At 41.7% G+C, this 17,657-nt stretch overlaps 2 protein-coding genes across 2 annotated transcripts in view; both read left to right on the forward strand.

The window, feature by feature from the left end:
• The window catches only part of LOC139766897 (cuticle protein AM1159-like), an 80,226-nt gene that overhangs the window by 54,897 nt on the left and 7,672 nt on the right, over window positions 1–17,657 (forward strand). The gene's annotated exons all lie outside the window — the stretch shown is intronic.
• On the forward strand, window positions 14,650–16,567 carry LOC139766764 (cuticle protein AM/CP1114-like). Its single transcript, XM_071695684.1, has 3 exons — window positions 14,650–14,710; window positions 15,587–15,783; window positions 16,268–16,567. Exons 1-3 carry the CDS (start codon window positions 14,702–14,704, stop codon window positions 16,425–16,427), a joined length of 366 nt encoding a protein of 121 aa, XP_071551785.1. The 5' UTR covers window positions 14,650–14,701; the 3' UTR covers window positions 16,428–16,567.

Consider the following 17,657-nt stretch of genomic DNA (forward strand, 5'->3'; position numbering starts at 1 on the left):
CCACGTATTCCCTGCGTGTCGTAGAAGGCGACTGAAAGGGGAGGGAGCGGGGGCTGGAAATCCTCCCCTCTCGATTTTTTTTTTTTTTTTTTTTTTCCAAAAGAAGGAACAGAGAATTGGGCCAGGTGAGGGTATTCCCTCAAAGGCCCAGTCCTCTGTTCTTAACGCTACCTCGCTAATGCGGGAAATGGCGAAGAGTTTGAAAGAAAGAAAGAAATATATATATATATATATATATATATATATATATATATATATATATATATATATATATTCATATATATATAACTGACTGTTATCTTTCTCTTTTGTCTCCCCTGATGATGTGATTATTACTCGAAAATGCACTTGGGAACTTATCGTATTTCATTTTCTCCGTGGACTCATAGGAATATATATATGTATATATATATATATATATATATATATATATATATATATATATATATATATATATATATATATATATATATATATATATGTGTGTGTGTGTGTGTGTGTGTGTGTAACTATTCATCAGACTTTGTCTTCACTTCCTCCTTGTTTGGCTTCCTCTATGCGTCTCCATTCCTGTTGCTGAAGAAAATTCTTCCCAACGTCTCATTGGACAGATTTCCTGCCTAAAGTCAACTTACACACACCCTCTTGTTCTGAATTCTCCTCTGACTCCATAGAACCGTTTCATGTTATCGTGTCCATGGTCTCACATGAATACATAATTACTCATGTATCCCGTCCATATTAATCAACGCTTCTCCCAAAATGGGTTGATCAAGGGTGTTTCTCATCGTACCTTATGCCGATCACATTCGCTGTGTAAACTCACCAGTTTGTGCCTGAAGGGGGGCGTTCTTATAATCGTTGTATCCACTTTTTGAACACTCGTTACCTGTCCTAAGTTTTGGCCATTCCACAGGACTGGCGAGCAGCGCCCTCCGTAGGACAATGTAAAGTTAAGAGTAAAACATCATACGAGTTATGTTTCGTCGTGTGGTGCAGGTGAGGGAGGTGGAGAGGGTCGGGGGGTGGATACCAGCAAGCTACATGTACGTATGTGAGAAAGAAAAGACAGAAATCTGAGCCAAGTTGGGGAACTTGATAGCCACTGCAGTGCTACCTTACTGCACCTCCGTCTGTAAGCCTCGTGATGATCAGGCGTATGTTCGTGTGTTGTATGTGTGTCATTATTATCATTTGTATGTTGCAAGCAGATAGTCTTACTCTTGTGTTGACCCGTCTCTTGACCTTGTATATTTGTGCGTCTTCACTCTTATGTACGTATCTTTACACACACACACACACACACACATACACATACACACACACACACACACACACACACACACACACACACACACACACACACACACACATATCAGCCAAAGCCAAGTACACATCTATGGACTAGTCCCGAAGGTTGGATGAACACCTGGGTCGGGAATGGGCAGGCTCTCGCGCCCAGGTTTCAAACCCATGCATTGTCAGTAACACTAATCATATCACTGCGGAGGCCTGTGTGTGTGTGTTTGTGTGTGTGTGTGTGTGTGTGTGTGTGTGTGTGTGTGTGTTTGTGCGTGTGTGTGTGTGTGTGTAATAATGATGTAATAATCGAAAATTCAGATGTCGTCATGTTTAGGAACGTGACCAGGAAAGGGCAGCACTTTCACTCACTTTGTTTACCTTGTATTAATCTTAACTACCAACATCTCCCGGACCTGCAGGTATGAGCACTTGCTTATACTGTCTGAACACAACAGGCCATTTAGTATTCTAACTGCATGTGATTACGTAAATTACCTTGCACCAGCACCAGTCTTGCAAACCGTGAACACATTTCCTTTTTTTCCCCGCAAGTTTCCCTCTCTCTCTCATGGAAACGATCAGGATGGATTCACCTCACTTTCTTTTTTCTTATCGTATCTTAATGTGTTATTGATCTTGTTTATCGTATCTTAATGTGTTATTGATCTTGTTTATCGTATCTTAATGTGTTATTGATCTTGTTTATCGTATCTTAATGTCTTGATAATATTGTATAATGCTCAGTGTCATGGCATTAACATTTCTGTACTTTGGTGTGTTCTTAATCGATTCTCTTTTTTTTTTCGTCATGAAAAGCATAGAAATAATGATATTATGCTTGTGTCCTGCATAGCCATTCAAGAATGTAACAGAGATGTTAGAAAGCATTAGCTGGTGTTCAAGACAGCAATGTTTTCTTGAAAATTTCCATGCTAATTAAGGATCTTATGTTTGTTTAGTAATGAGTATATCAGCAGAGAATGTCTCCACTTCGTCCAGTACGACTGTGTTGCTGCTCCGTAATCACACAAGACACTCCAGCCGGATGATCATGTCTGGGTTCATATCATCCAGATCCGTCTTTTTAGGTAAGAAAATCTCACAATACAAGGAGGCAAACCTTTATAAAACAAAACTGAAATTTTCTGTTGTGTTTTATAAGTGAGCTAAAAGAAAAATGTTGAGAGCCCGAACGTCAGGGAATATGATATGGTGACACGGCATTGATCAATTTACATTTCTCAGATCCTTACAGCTAGAATTATCTGGTGACCTTCATGTGGAAAGACATGTTATTTTTCTGACGACGAAAAGTTTTTTGAATAAAGAGGTGCATATATATATATATATATATATATATATATATATATATATATATATATATATATATATATATATATATATATATATATATATATATATATATGTCGGGGTAAGCGAAGCATCTTTGACATTTCACTAATCATTTTTTTTTTGTCACACCGGCGGCGGTGGTTGTCAAGGACGATGCACATGAAAACCATGAACACTCGACACATGAATCACAGGTGTCCTACCGCCTGTCTGAGGGCGAGGTCATACAATGCCGTACATCTACATATAACGCACATATCCTCCATGTCCTCACTTCACACACACACACACACACACACACACACACACACACACACACACACACACGGAAATACGATGGAAGATCAGCACAAATCCTACAATTACTCCCGAAAAATAATTAAGAAAGATGATGACATGTTGTTGCAGACGCTGTCGTCAGACTCCAACACCAGGGAGGAACGCCATAGTCGCCTGGACAACTGATCACGTCATCAGTTTGTGGAGACACGACACTTGCTGGTTCTGCCTCACGAAACTGGATAGTACTGTTAGTGACAGAACAAAATCCTTGCATATCAATTCCTCACTCGATCCTTTCCTATACAAATGACCCGCTGTGATCACACCTTCAAATAGAAAATAAAATTGGAAAAAAAATCTCCAATCTACGATTGATACAGAATGATGTCGGTATTGTGAGAGAAACAATAAAAGACAAAAAATATGGTTTGGTCTTATACCAAACAAGGCAACTCTTTAGTCAACAAATCTGGATTAACATAACAATGACCAAGCGAGGATGGTGGTCTCATGACGAGCCAATGCCAAGGTTTCGAAACATAACTGGTTTCCCGAAGGACACTGTCACACGAGAGATCACCAGGCTGGCACATGAGTGATCACCAGGCTGTCACATGAGTGATCACCAGGCTGGCACATGAGTGATCACCAGGCTGGCACATGAGTGCTCACCAGGTTGTCACATGAGTGATCACCAGGTTGTCACATGAGTGATCACCAGGTTGTCACATGAGTGATCACCAGGCTGGCACATGAGTGCTCACCAGGTTGTCACATGAGTGCTCACCAGGTTGTCACATGAGTGCTCACCAGGTTGTCACATGAGTGGTCACCAGGTTGTCACATGAGTGCTCACCAGGTTGTCACACGAGTGATCACCAGGTTGTCACATGAGTGGTCACCAGGTTGTCACATGAGTGCTCACCAGGCTGGCACATGAGTGCTCACCAGGTTGTCACACGAGTGATCACCAGGTTGTCACATGAGTGGTCACCAGGTTGTCACATGAGTGCTCACCAGGCTGGCACATGAGTGCTCACCAGGTTGTCACACGAGTGATCACCAGGCTGGCACATGAGTGCTCACCAGGTTGTCACATGAGTGCTCACCAGGCTGGCACATGAGTGGTCACCAGGTTGTCACATGAGTGCTCACCAGGTTGTCACATGGATGTACTGATGAAGAATCAAATTATTTATACTTGCGGCGTTAGCGAGTGTAGGAGGACAGGTACAGGGTACTGGTACATGCGGCGTGAGAAGGTCAAGTTAGTGGGTGTATTAAGTATCGTACGGCTGCCACAATGACCACCACATGACCACAGGACATACGTTATGTTCCCCACACAGTCGTGATGATGTCACTATGAATCACGTTTGTGCTGGACTTCAGAGAAAAAGGTTTGCCTTGCCGGAGACTTATCATTCCCTCGTCACTTAGGTTTTCCCCTGGTCACCTGGGAGTAACAGCCAGCGTTTGGAGAGGCATCACAGGAGTAACACTTGCATGGTCTTGATTCTTTTCTTTGCAGTTCCTCTAATTCCATGCGTTTGGCAGCTTTTACACCTGTGACTTACAAGAATTGGTCAAAAAACATTATCCATAATATAAACAAATTTGCACGGTCATAAAACTTCAAAATAAATAAAAAGATATCTTTACATCTCAGACAAACATGAAAATGAAGATTAATATTATCTTAAAAACGATTAATCACTATTTCTATCGTTAATGTTAATCTTAACCTTGCGTTAACCTTATCTGTGAAATTAATCGGAATCACCAATAACAGTCGATGTGTTTATCTATGTTCCAGAAGTGTCAGTTCTGACAATGTTCATACTTCACACATACGTTCATGATTGAACCAGTGAAGATATGGTCATTATGGGTAATTACCAAGTGCAAACATTCCACTTGAGCAGAATACACATACAATCCTTGATGACGTTTCGATAACATGACAAAAACCTTATATATGAATCATATATATATATATATATATATATATATATATATATATATATATGTATATATATATATATATATATATATATATATATATATATATATATATATATATATATATGAAATATCAAAGAAAATAAACATGCAGGATCGTAAGGAAGATGCAATGTTAGTGAAGCCAACGTAAGATACAGTAATATTACAGTTTTACTGCGCACAGACGATGCTCAACCCGTCCGAAGCAAAGCTCTAGCTGCTGCTGCTGGTGATGCTGGTGGTGATGGTGGTGGTGGTGTTGGTGGTGAGTGCGTGCGTGATGGTGCTGGTGGTGGTGCTGGTGGTGGTGCTGGTGAGTGCGTGCGTGATGGTGAGGGACTTTATGGACCAGCAGTAGTTTTATAGGTACCCTTAACCCCATGAGCACAGATGTACGACCTTGAAGCACGATGTTACAGCCTGTCAGCACAACTTTACAACCCTTTGAGTATGACAGCTTAGCCTATGACCTGACCCTTCAGGTCACAGTTCATAGGCAGAACATCATACTCGAGGGTCGCACCGTTATGCTCAAGGGTCGTACCATCATGTTCAAGGGTCGTACCATCATGTTCAAGGGTCGTACCATCATGTTCAAGGATCGTACCATCATGTTCAAGGGTCGTACCATCATGTTCAAGGATCGTACCGTCGTGTTCAAGGGTCGTACCATCATGTTCAAGGATCGTACCGTCGTGTTCAAGGGTCGTACCATCATGTTCAAGGGTCGTACCATCATGTTCAAGGATCGTACCATCATGTTCAAGGGTCGTACCATCATGTTCAAGGGTCGTACCATCATGTTCAAGGATCGTACCATCATGTTCAAGGATCGTACCGTCGTGTTCAAGGGTCGTACCATCATGTTCAAGGGTCGTACCATCATGTTCAAGGATCGTACCATCATGTTCAAGGGTCGTACCATCATGTTCAAGGGTCGTACCATCATGTTCAAGGATCGTACCATCATGTTCAAGGGTCGTACCATCATGTTCAAGGGTCGTACCATCATGTTCAAGGATCGTACCGTCGTGTTCAAGGATCGTACCATCATGTTCAAGGGTCGTACCATCATGTTCAAGGATCGTACCATCATGTTCAAGGGTCGTACCATCATGTTCAAGGGTCGTACCATCATGTTCAAGGGTCGTACCATCATGTTCAAGGGTCGTACCATCATGTTCAAGGGTCGTACCGTCGTGTTCAAGGGTCGTACCATCATGTTCAAGGATCGTACCATCATGTTCAAGGATCGTACCATCATGTTCAAGGGTCGTACCATCATGTTCAAGGATCGTACCATCATGTTCAAGGATCGTACCGTCGTGTTCAAGGGTCGTACCATCATGTTCAAGGATCGTACCATCATGTTCAAGGATCGTACCATCATGTTCAAGGATCGTACCATCATGTTCAAGGGTCGTACCATCATGTTCAAGGGTCGTACCATCATGTTCAAGGGTCGTACCATCATGTTCAAGGGTCGTACCATCATGTTCAAGGGTCGTACCATCATGTTCAAGGGTCGTACCATCATGTTCAAGGATCGTACCATCATGTTCAAGGGTCGTACCATCATGTTCAAGGGTCGTACCATCATGTTCAAGGATCGTACCATCATGTTCAAGGGTCGTACCATCATGTTCAAGGGTCGTACCATCATGTTCAAGGATCGTACCATCATGTTCAAGGATCGTACCATCATGTTCAAGGTCGTACCATCATGTTCAAGGGTCGTACCATCATGTTCAAGGGTCGTACCATCATGTTCAAGGGTCGTACCATCATGTTCAAGGGTCGTACCATCATGTTCAAGGGTCGTACCATCATGTTCAAGGGTCGTACCATCATGTTCAAGGGTCGTACCATCATGTTCAAGGATCGTACCATCATGTTCAAGGATCGTACCATCATGTTCAAGGGTCGTACCATCATGTTCAAGGGTCGTACCATCATGTTCAAGGGTCGTACCGTCGTGTTCAAGGGTCGTACCGTCGTGTTCGTGGGATTGAGTAGAACAATTGCTGATCTTTACTTGTTTACTGACCTGCAGTAGCCATCAGTTATGGTCGCTGTCACTCTGGCCATACATGACCACCTCATCGTGACGTAGGTGTTTGCAGATTTATATATAAATACTCATATAATATTTTTTCATTAGCAAACGTAAGTCATTGTAAGACACATGACATCAAGCGTATTTCTTTCTTTGTATGTATTATCATGCTTGAGAAACTGTTAAGGGATTAAGACAGATTTTGCCCATTGTCAGAGACAATGGTTCTACCAGTTCATATGAAAGTCCCTCTTTTTCAATCAATCACTAGCAGTTCACCGTAATAGCCCAGAGGAATAACAAATTGGGTCGAGAATGGATTTTTCCCTTTCCCTTGCATTGTAGCAAGCGCCCACGTACGAGTCACGCTCTTCCATTCCTAGAAACAGTGACACAACAGTAGCACAAGTCTCTCTATGAGGCACCTGACATCCTTCTCTGGGATCACGTATCCATACGTAAAAATGAAATACACAAACATTATAAGTAGTACTTCGAAGACTCAGTATATGTAAACATGATAAATTTTTGAAAGAGGATTCCACAAATAGATATAAAAAGATCAGATACTCCGATGTTCAGTGGCTCCTCTCATCTTATCGTTCAATCAAACATCCCCACAACGCAGTCATTAACGTCCTTCACGGCGAACACAACAGCAGAAAATAACACGAGATGCAGGAGGAAATGAATCATTATAAGTACCTTTGGTTCGTGAGGATCAACTCAGGCACAGCCGAGGGTTGTGGTAATGTCTTATTCTTTTTTTCTTCATCCTGCTAAAAGTTAATCATCAGTTAATGCCATCAAAAAAGACGGGACAAGGACGTGTTTATGAATCTGTGATGACTTCATAAACTGGCAGTAGAAATTCCGGTCGGAGTTACTATCGATAGAAAGCTGATGAGAGCACCTATCTCGCGCCGGCTCATGACTAACAAGTCAGGGTCTCCTACTGATGCCAGCGACACAAGAGCACTTCACTGACACTTACTCGGTCATCATATCTACAGTGTTGACTGCTTGATGACGGCTGCTGATCTACCGTTTACTCGACCACTCACATCGACAGGTGTGGGTACTTGATTTAGCTAGATATACACAGTGTTGTGATAATGGTAAGGCATTATGTTAATACTGCAACAGCTTTGTCAGCTCTGGAAATAACATTGCAAGACCATTCGCACAGCAGACGTTGACAGTGACTGGCAATAATCTAAGCCTCCGTTGATGTGCTTAGCTATTCGTGACCAAATCGTTAATTGTCAGAATCCTATCCTCAAATCAAAGAGAAATAACGTTAAATAAAAAGACATTACATCTTCATTTCAATGCAACAAACACCAGTAGTGACTGAAGAAAATAATCATGGAAACTTTATCCCAAAGAAACCCATTAGATTTTCTCGTGCTGAACATTTTCCATAAAAGCTTGGATCGTAGCTTTGTTTGATCACAGTCCTGTTCATACTCATGCTTCAGGAGAAGGGAACTGTCCTAATGTTCGCACAATGAAGGAGATATATCTATCATGTATTCATATACATTTATGATGGAATGATGAAAGCTCAGGTTCTGTTCAAATTTTGATTTGGTTTTCAGAAGAATTTCTGAAGCGTGAGTGCAAGGGCAACGTAGCGACAGCATGGTTTATCATGTAAGTTGACCTGCATGACGGTCATATGTCGCGGAACTACATACATCTCTTTCCAAGAAAATCACATTCGACATCTCACATATATTTAGAACTGAAATAACGGAAAAATATTTTGTTTCAAAAGAAAAAGGAAGACTTGACTCGTCAGGTGTTCAGTGAGCTGGTTATTATTATATAAAAGTAGTGACCTTACCCTGACCCTTGTTCCCTTGCAAGGGCAGACGTGTAGGGAAATCCCACAGAGGATATCAAGTGATTCTTCTTAAACAGATAACAGAGCGTCAAGTTTATTATAGATTTCCTAGATCATACAACATTACTCTTGTCATATCACAAGGGTATTGTGTTATAAGATTTGTAAATCATTTACAGCTTGGACTTGCGTCAGTAGGGACTTTGACAGAAGGTTTCAGGCTGGCTGGTTAGTTATTTGGACTAAGGTTTATCAACTGCCAGGCTCATAAAGGCCGTTAACGTCAAGCTTCATCCACCAGCTGAAATATCCTCAACACCTGCAGAAGGCGGTGAGGATAAACTCTCACACTACAGACATTTTCACTACGTATGTGGCTTATTATGGCTAATCCTCGTGTGGCCAGTCTCCACGCATAAACAGTGGGATGCATCTGCCAGAGGCGTGCCACAGATCCAGGCCTTGATGGCAGGAACACATGCAGGGAGCTCAGCAGGGGGAGGGTAACAACCTCACTGCGGTACTCGGAGGATTCCGTTGGGAGAAAATATAGATGACAAAGGTTCAGTGGGAGGAGGACTTGACAGAGTTGTCCGAAGGAGAATTAGAGGAAAATGAGGTACCAGCCGAGCAGGTTTCATCAGGTGGAAATGAGAGGAAAATGTTGAATTACGAAAATTATTGAAAGTGATTTCAGTTAAGGACTTGATCCTTTGTCTAACTTGTTAACGCTTAGATTGTGCAGAAAAATATGTTAGGTTATATTTACAACTATGTGATTTATTCTTACGAACGAAATAGGTTCACTCAAATCAGAACTGCAGCAACATAAAGAAAATTGTATTACGTTGAAGTGTCTAAACCAGCGCTGTTCTCCTTGCCCCAGTAGTAGACAAGTTGTCACTTGGATTTCACATAACCCAGTTTGAGTTGATAAATGAACAAGTGAATATATGAAATTTATATTATCCCTCTCGAAGAGAATTACGAAAGAAAAGGACGATATATATTCGCAATTATTCTCTTAATTTAGATCAGGTACTCCAGACCAAACTAGATCATTGACACATTAGAATAACAAGTTGACCTATCTTGTCATTATGATCATATTTATCATCCTTCTACTGGCTACATATAAAAGGATGTCGTAATACAAAAACCTGTCCACTAACTTCCATAATCTCAGGTCACCGCGCCCAGCATACTGACTCGATATACCCGTTATCAGATCACGGAATTTCGTCTTGCAAGACAATCGTCCTGAAATTCAATGATTAAGATCTGTGGTCCACTAACCAGACCGACTCCTTTCAGTATGACTCGGGAAGAGAGATTCTCTAAATGATATTCACAAATCCCCACCATTACCATTATTCTAATTTTCAATTTCAATTCTTTATTTCTTATCAATCAATGAGGATAGGGATCCTAGACCTGTCACTAGGTCTCCCTGTGTCCGTCACTTCATACGTCAGGTAGCATCATTTTGAAGCGAAATAGATGGTGTACTTTACCCCCGACTCCTCAGAAATCAATAATGATAAGTCGATGCAGAGGAATGATTTTCCTTTATGCCATGTTTGATAACATTTTACATCAGTAAAGAAGAAAGCATAGAAGTATCACACACACACACACACACACACACACACACACACACACACACACACAAATGATGCCACAACTGAGAGAGAACTAAGTTATAATGAGAGGTTAGAAGCTATTAATGTATCCAACATTGAAGAGACAAGAGTAAAGATTAACTTGATTACTATCCTTTAAGTTTTAAAACGAGTTTGACAATATCAACGATGAACAGTTCTTTGAAAAAGGAAAAAACAAGTAAAGCAACCAGAGGATATACTCTGGAATAACAAGTAAAGCAACCAGAGGATATACTCTGGAATTAGTAAGATTCTTGTTGGAAAAGATGTCAAGAAATACTTTCATATTATAACAATACTAAACACATGGAGTAAAGTGTGTGGTTATAACTATGAATGCTTAAGGTAAACAAGATTAAAGAATTGTGTTACTGTAGAGAAAGTTCAAGAGACGGGTCCTCTTTGGTGTGGATGTCCCTCCCAGTACAGTACCAATAGGTAAATAAATTCACACAGACAGCCATATATTCACACAGAAAGCAATGAAATCACACAGACAGCCATACATTCACACAGACAGCCATACATTCACACAGACAACCATACATTCACACAGACAGTCATGCATTCACACAGACAGCCATACATTCACACAGACAGCCATACACAGGTGGTAATGTATGGTCTGCCCACGAGAGGGCCACCTACTGTACGGAAGAGGACCTTGCGCTCTGCCTGGATACATCCCTCCAGCGGAGTGATACATGATGATTCGTCCCTCCCGCTGATCATGTACAGTTCATTGCCGTCCGATGCAGAGCACACCCGCCCCTACCCTGCCAGACCTCACAACTCCCTCGACGTGGTGAAACCACACGTTCTCCCAGTCTCTTACGTACACACTTGTCCAGTAGATTACCGTGCTACGTATAATGGATGTGACCTAGATTGTCATGGAGTCAAGGGTAACAGCAACATACCGTCGCTCATAAACACCTCCCCACTTAGGACGGGGGACACAACAAAGGCGAAGAAATTATCCACTACTGCATTAGCACGTCCATGCCCCACCAGAGTTGCACAACACACACTGTGGGAGTGAGGATGTCGTTGCGCCTCTCCACGACATGCTGTCATGGTGACCAATGCTGCCACTCCATCGTAATGTCATTGATAATCCTGCCTTTCGCGACCTACATAACCCTGCAGCAGGAATACGTAAAATGAAGAATTCGAAATCACCCTAATACGAGCCTACCGTCACTTGACCTCAGCAGACCCACACTGGGCGCCCCAGCTTGGGCCGTTGGTCAGTATCTTCAGGTAAAACTACAACAATCAACATACAACTCCAGTGTGAAGACAATGTTGAGTCTTCATGTCATTTGATATACGTTTATTGAACGGGAGTATTGAAAAAATAAGAGAATGAAGTACCATCTTACTTGCTTTTGGTACGTCGAAATATGATTACCACAGTAATAATCACTTCTAAAGACTGTCATCATAGGTGTGCTTATCCTTATGCTTAGATGATGAAATGAAAGTATACAGATACACATCTACATATGTATACACACATTCACATTTACATACGCATTTACTTACATACACGGATGTTAAGTCATACTCAAAGGTGCTTTGTTTTTGTAGCTGAAACGGCATGGGCCACTGAAGCCCTCATCGAGCCATCTAATTAATATTCTACAAAAAGAGATGAACAAAGTCTTTGGCAGTGTAGACAACCGGCCTACAACATAAACTACTACAACTGGCCATCCCAGAGACCACAGAAAGACTACTGTGTAACCTATGAAACCAACGCACCGAAGAAATCATCATCAACTCAGTAACATCATCCTAATTCTATTATTAAGAGAGATCCCACAAGGCTGCGTCCTATCACCAACAACGCTGTTCATAACTCACACAGCTGACAGTTCCTCACGAGGTGGAGCCATGAGCATTGACATCTGTGCCGGTGCAACTACTTGAATGATAGTCTCAAACAACTCATTCCCAGTACATAACCGTTTAGTACAGTTAATAGCAACCAGACTATAATTCGAAAAGGACCTGAAGATGAAAATAACCAAGAACAAATTTACTATGATGGCGCTCAGGTGAATCTAAGACAACGATATGATCATAGAAGGTAACAAGACAGCGGACAGGAAAAGCTGCAGAATCTTGGGTCAGTCAATGACATCAATGAGTTTGATAACAGATCAAATCAACAAGAGAATCGCACAAGGGAAGGCGGCCCTAACTGGTCTGTATAGATTCTGGCACCTTCCAGAGAACCAATAATTACACCTAGTCGAGGCCATGATAATATCTGTCCTAACCTACTCACTTATACCGACGTTCTCGTCTTCAAATCACGCATGAAGAAGTAAGTCACAGAGGCTACAAAATAAGGCGATTCGTCGCAGATGAAAAATCCCCTACACTGAGGACACGGTAGAACAGCACGAATGATTAAAGATTACACCAGTCGGTTCTTACCTAAAAGAAGCAGCGCAGAACGTATGGCAAAGAGTTGAAGACGACGATGAAGCAAGATCCAATCCAATCAGAGGTGTGTACAGCTCTCCAGACATGGAGCACCCTTGGTTACCTCGAAGCTTCACAGGACTCAGGCAGGCTCCAGTCATCCATTGATATACACAACGAAGAATGCTTATCTTATATAATGAATTGCTTTAAAAAAAAAAGAGCAATACAACAAATACATACACACCTCCAGCCTACCAGGGAATATAATAAGGCACTAAGATCACATTTCGAGAAAATGACCCACATACATCAACAAACTTACACGTTTCAATCATATCTTCATTTTCAAAGTATCATTTCCCGTGCACCACCTCTTCTTCTCCTCTAACTTCTCGATTTAGAAAAAAACAAAAGCGAGACAGAGTCAGAGACAGAGTGATACGAGAAACGTGCCTTGCGTAGTGATAACAGTACCACGGGAACTGCAGTAAAAGAGTTTGATGACTGGTCATTTTATCACTCTTCACCGTTTCTCATACTCCTAACTCACCTTCAAGAACGAAGGGATTCATGATATATTGCAACTTATATTCATTTTTCGTAAATATTCAGAATATGTGACACAAGAGCCATCCTAAAGATATTTACATATGAATACACTTAACATGTTATTGTCACAAAGTTGAACAGACGTATCTTACAGAATATTGTTGGCAGATTTACTCCTGTGCATGTTCTCGAAGATGATCTGAGTCCAAAATGCTGATGGGTAACAAAGATATACCAAACAAGCTATTTCACTGTCACTTGCTTGCTCTCTCTCTCTCTCTCTCTCTCTCTCTCTCTCTCTCTCTCTCTCTCTCTCTCTCTCTCTCTCTCTCTCTCTCTCTCTCTCTCTCTCTCTCTCTCCACATCACCCGGCCATCTAGCATCACTACTCGTCTTCAGGATAATCTCTAGGGGCATGTTTACCTTAGCCCAGTGATTCTCAACCTGTTTTGCCCCATGCACACGTGTTAACATGTTCCCGTCTTTCCAAGACTGACTGACTCAAAAAGAGCGTTACAAATATGTAAATAAAAAAACAAGAAAATGTCAAAGATAAATTCAAATCCAATAATTTCAGATAAGATTTTGAAATATTTATTTTTATCTTTAATGTAAGCTATGACATTCAATAAAGTGTGATGTTATGTAGACTATATACAATCTGTAGAACTGTAGTTTGTAGAAAGATCGATATTCCAACAGTCTGAGTCTGCCAATCTGTGGTTTCAATCCTCCCCGGGTGCGAGCCCGTGCCTTAGCACGTTAGATGTACACTCTTACACCGCATAACAGAACCCGGGCAACGTGTCTTTATGTCTTGATCATTGGACTGATCCTCATCCTATTACTGATAGTGATCCTGATCCTGATAGTGATCCTGATCCTGATACTGATCTTGATCCTGATCCTGATCCTCATACCGATACTGATACATCCCCAGCATTTCCGTAACAAAACTGTGCGGTTTGTCTTTCAGATACCCTAATGCGTTGCAGCTACTGAGAAACCCTCACAGATACGTTTAAAGGGACTTCGCTGCTCCTCCAAGCTTTCCAAGGAATGACCCAACACCCACCTCCCTCCACTCCACCTTCCCTTCACTACGAAGCCTTGAATGCCGCACCAGTCCTGGCTCTCCCGGGGTATATATACCTGGTTTCTTGCAGTAGACAAGCAGCCTCAGCTGATCCTCAAACCAACAACATGAAGTTTGTGAGTATTGACGAAGCTCACTTGTGATTCCCAGTTGGGTCGGTTATCAAGCAGCCTAGGCTCTCCTCTTTATTCTTCATCTAGTCAGATGCAACTGAATCAAATCCAAGTTTCGCTCCAATCCTAACCTGTCACCAAAACTATATGAAAACTATCAATTCTTAGATGAATGTCCGTAGACGAGGAAAATGATATAGTTTTATACTCTTTCCAAAAGAGTGTCAACATTTAGATTTTCTCATATAATCTGTCATCATCATCATTTAAGCCATATGTTGCTAATTCTTTTGTCCAGACAAGTCCCTTTGCTGCTCCTTTTTTACAGTGCCTCTGAATATATTGGAGCCAATTATTTCTTCCACAACATCTATCATATTGCTGTAAGAAGTCGGTTTATGTTGTCGTAAAACTTGCTAACACCTCCTCCTTGAGCTCCTCGCGTGGCGGACCGTCTTACTTATAGGTCACCGCTCTTTGCCGAGGCTGTGACACACATGAGGTGACACGAAACACATTTACTTCTTTATGATTTTCATGTTGGAATATAACCGTTAATGTCGCTATCCGCCCTCATGTTACCTACATGTTCGTCGCATTATCTCTCAATGAGAAATGTTATGCTAAAGAGGCATAAGTGCTATTGTTCCTTTGCTCGAAAATGAGCCGTGGTGTTGACAGACAACATTTGTGATATGATCGTCAAAATCATCTGTATTGGAAGACCATTCACATATGTCTGCTGTTAATGATAGAATTACCCGTCAGACTGTAATGGTTTTCTCTCATCATTCCACCAGAATAATACTGACCATCTGGAGAGGTCGGTGCTTGTGGTGGAGAAAGCGAACTTGACAGTCTTGTCCTCTTGTGTGTCAGGTAGTGCTGGCGTGCGTGGTGACCCTGGTCGTCGCTGCCCCCAGGCCTGACAAGGATGCGGAGACCCTGGTAGATGAACGTACTGACGACGGCAAGGGACAGTTCTACGTCCATTACGCCACGAGCAACGACATCACCGAGACCAGGGAGGGAACCCCAGGAGAGAAGGGGCAGAGCAACATTGCCGGCTCCTACAGGTACATGACGTTTTTCTTTATGATTACAGTAATCTCACTGTATCAGTATCAGCTCGACTGTAATCACTGAGATTTGCTACTTAAAATTTCCCATTTTTTGTTGATTTCATTAGGGATGCCCAAATGCCTTCATCTGAACCCTTTTAGATTTCCTGATGAAATTTATCAATATATTGTTGTGGTGGTTAAGAACGATTTTCCCGCTTATAATCTAAAAGGTTTCCCTGATGACATCCAAATGGAGGAAGTGTGATCCAACACCTCCCTGCTGTGAAATGTCTAGTTTTGTTTTGTTAAGGTACCTCGAGGGCCCAGGGAAACATGGCATTCATGATCATATTATCCATTCAACATACGTTTACACCACGACGTCATTTCCTTCACTCAATGATACGTTTATAACTACCTGAGCCACATGTAATGGTAATCCTTAGCTACCTTAACCTTCTTCAGATGTTTAATACCTATGTGATCTCAATTACAGTTTCATTCTCCTTGATGGCACTAATGCTGAGTTCACCTACGTCGCCGACGAGGAAGGCATCAGGGTCGAATCCCCACTGCTGCCCACCTCTCCCCCTATTCCAGCACACTCCCTCGCCCAGATCGACTTCGCCAGGCAAGAGGATAAGACTTCAAAATAACAAGGAATAGACTGACTCATATCTTGACCACTCTGCTACTCCCAGGTCTCCTGTATATATGATATATTCTCCTGCATGCAAGACCTTTAAACACAATCCACCAGTCATACATAAATATATTAAATAAAATGTTTGCATCATCTCGTGGTATTCCATCTAACCAGCATCATTGCTATTGATAAGTGCATCCAGTACGGCCATAATGAGATGTCACAATACATTAGGGGTGGGGGAGTCGACGAGACAGGAAGCTAGATATGGGAGAATGAAATGAGGGAGGATGCCATACCCTGTCAAAAGCTTTTGATATATCAAGGGTGACCACATAAGATACTCGAAAATCTTCCGGATGTGATGACCCAACATAAGCGTAATAGTAAGGGATATCACCAGTGGTGAGAGAGAGAGAAGAGTAAGAGTGAAGATGTATGAGGACATAGGAGTTTAGAAGGGATATCACCAGTGGTGAGAGAGAGAGAAGAGTAAGAGTGAAGATGTATGAGGACATAGGAGTTTAGAAGGGATATCACCAGTGGTGAGAGAGAGAGAAGAGTAAGAGTGAAGATGTATGAGGACATAGGAGTTTAGAAGGGATATCACCAGTGGTGAGAGAGAGAGAAGAGTAAGAGTGAAGATGTATGAGGACATAGGAGTTTAGAAGGGATATCACCAGTGGTGAGAGAGAGAGAAGAGTAAGAGTGAAGATGTATGAGGACATAGGAGTTTAGAAGGGATATCACCAGTGGTGAGAGAGAGAGAAGCGTAAGAGTGAAGATGTATGAGGACATAGGAGTTTAGAAGGGATATCACCAGTGGTGAGAGAGAGAGAGAAGAGTAAGAGTGAAGATGTATGAGGACATAGGAGTTTAGAAGGGATATCACCAGTGGTGAGAGAGAGAGAAGAGTAAGAGTGAAGATGTATGAGGACATAGGAGTTCAGAAGGGATTTAAAGACTTTTTAAATATTAGAAGTTATTGGAACAGGACAGTAGTCGGAGAGGTCAGAACGGTTCCCCTTCTGTGTACAGATATATGTCTCCATGAACAAGGAAAACTTTGTATTTCTAAATAGAAGCAAAACAGAGGAGGAAGATGTACATCTTTTGGTGGTGCAGGCTTTATAAAAGTTTATGATTTTCTGAAGAATTTTATGGTTTTATGATGATCCGTAATTCTATCTAGTCTTGTGTACCAGTGACGACTTGCTAGCCATCTTCCAGTTGTATGACG

This window comes from Panulirus ornatus, chromosome 58 (assembly GCF_036320965.1).
Source record: "Panulirus ornatus isolate Po-2019 chromosome 58, ASM3632096v1, whole genome shotgun sequence".
NCBI classification, from domain to species: domain Eukaryota; kingdom Metazoa; phylum Arthropoda; class Malacostraca; order Decapoda; family Palinuridae; genus Panulirus; species Panulirus ornatus.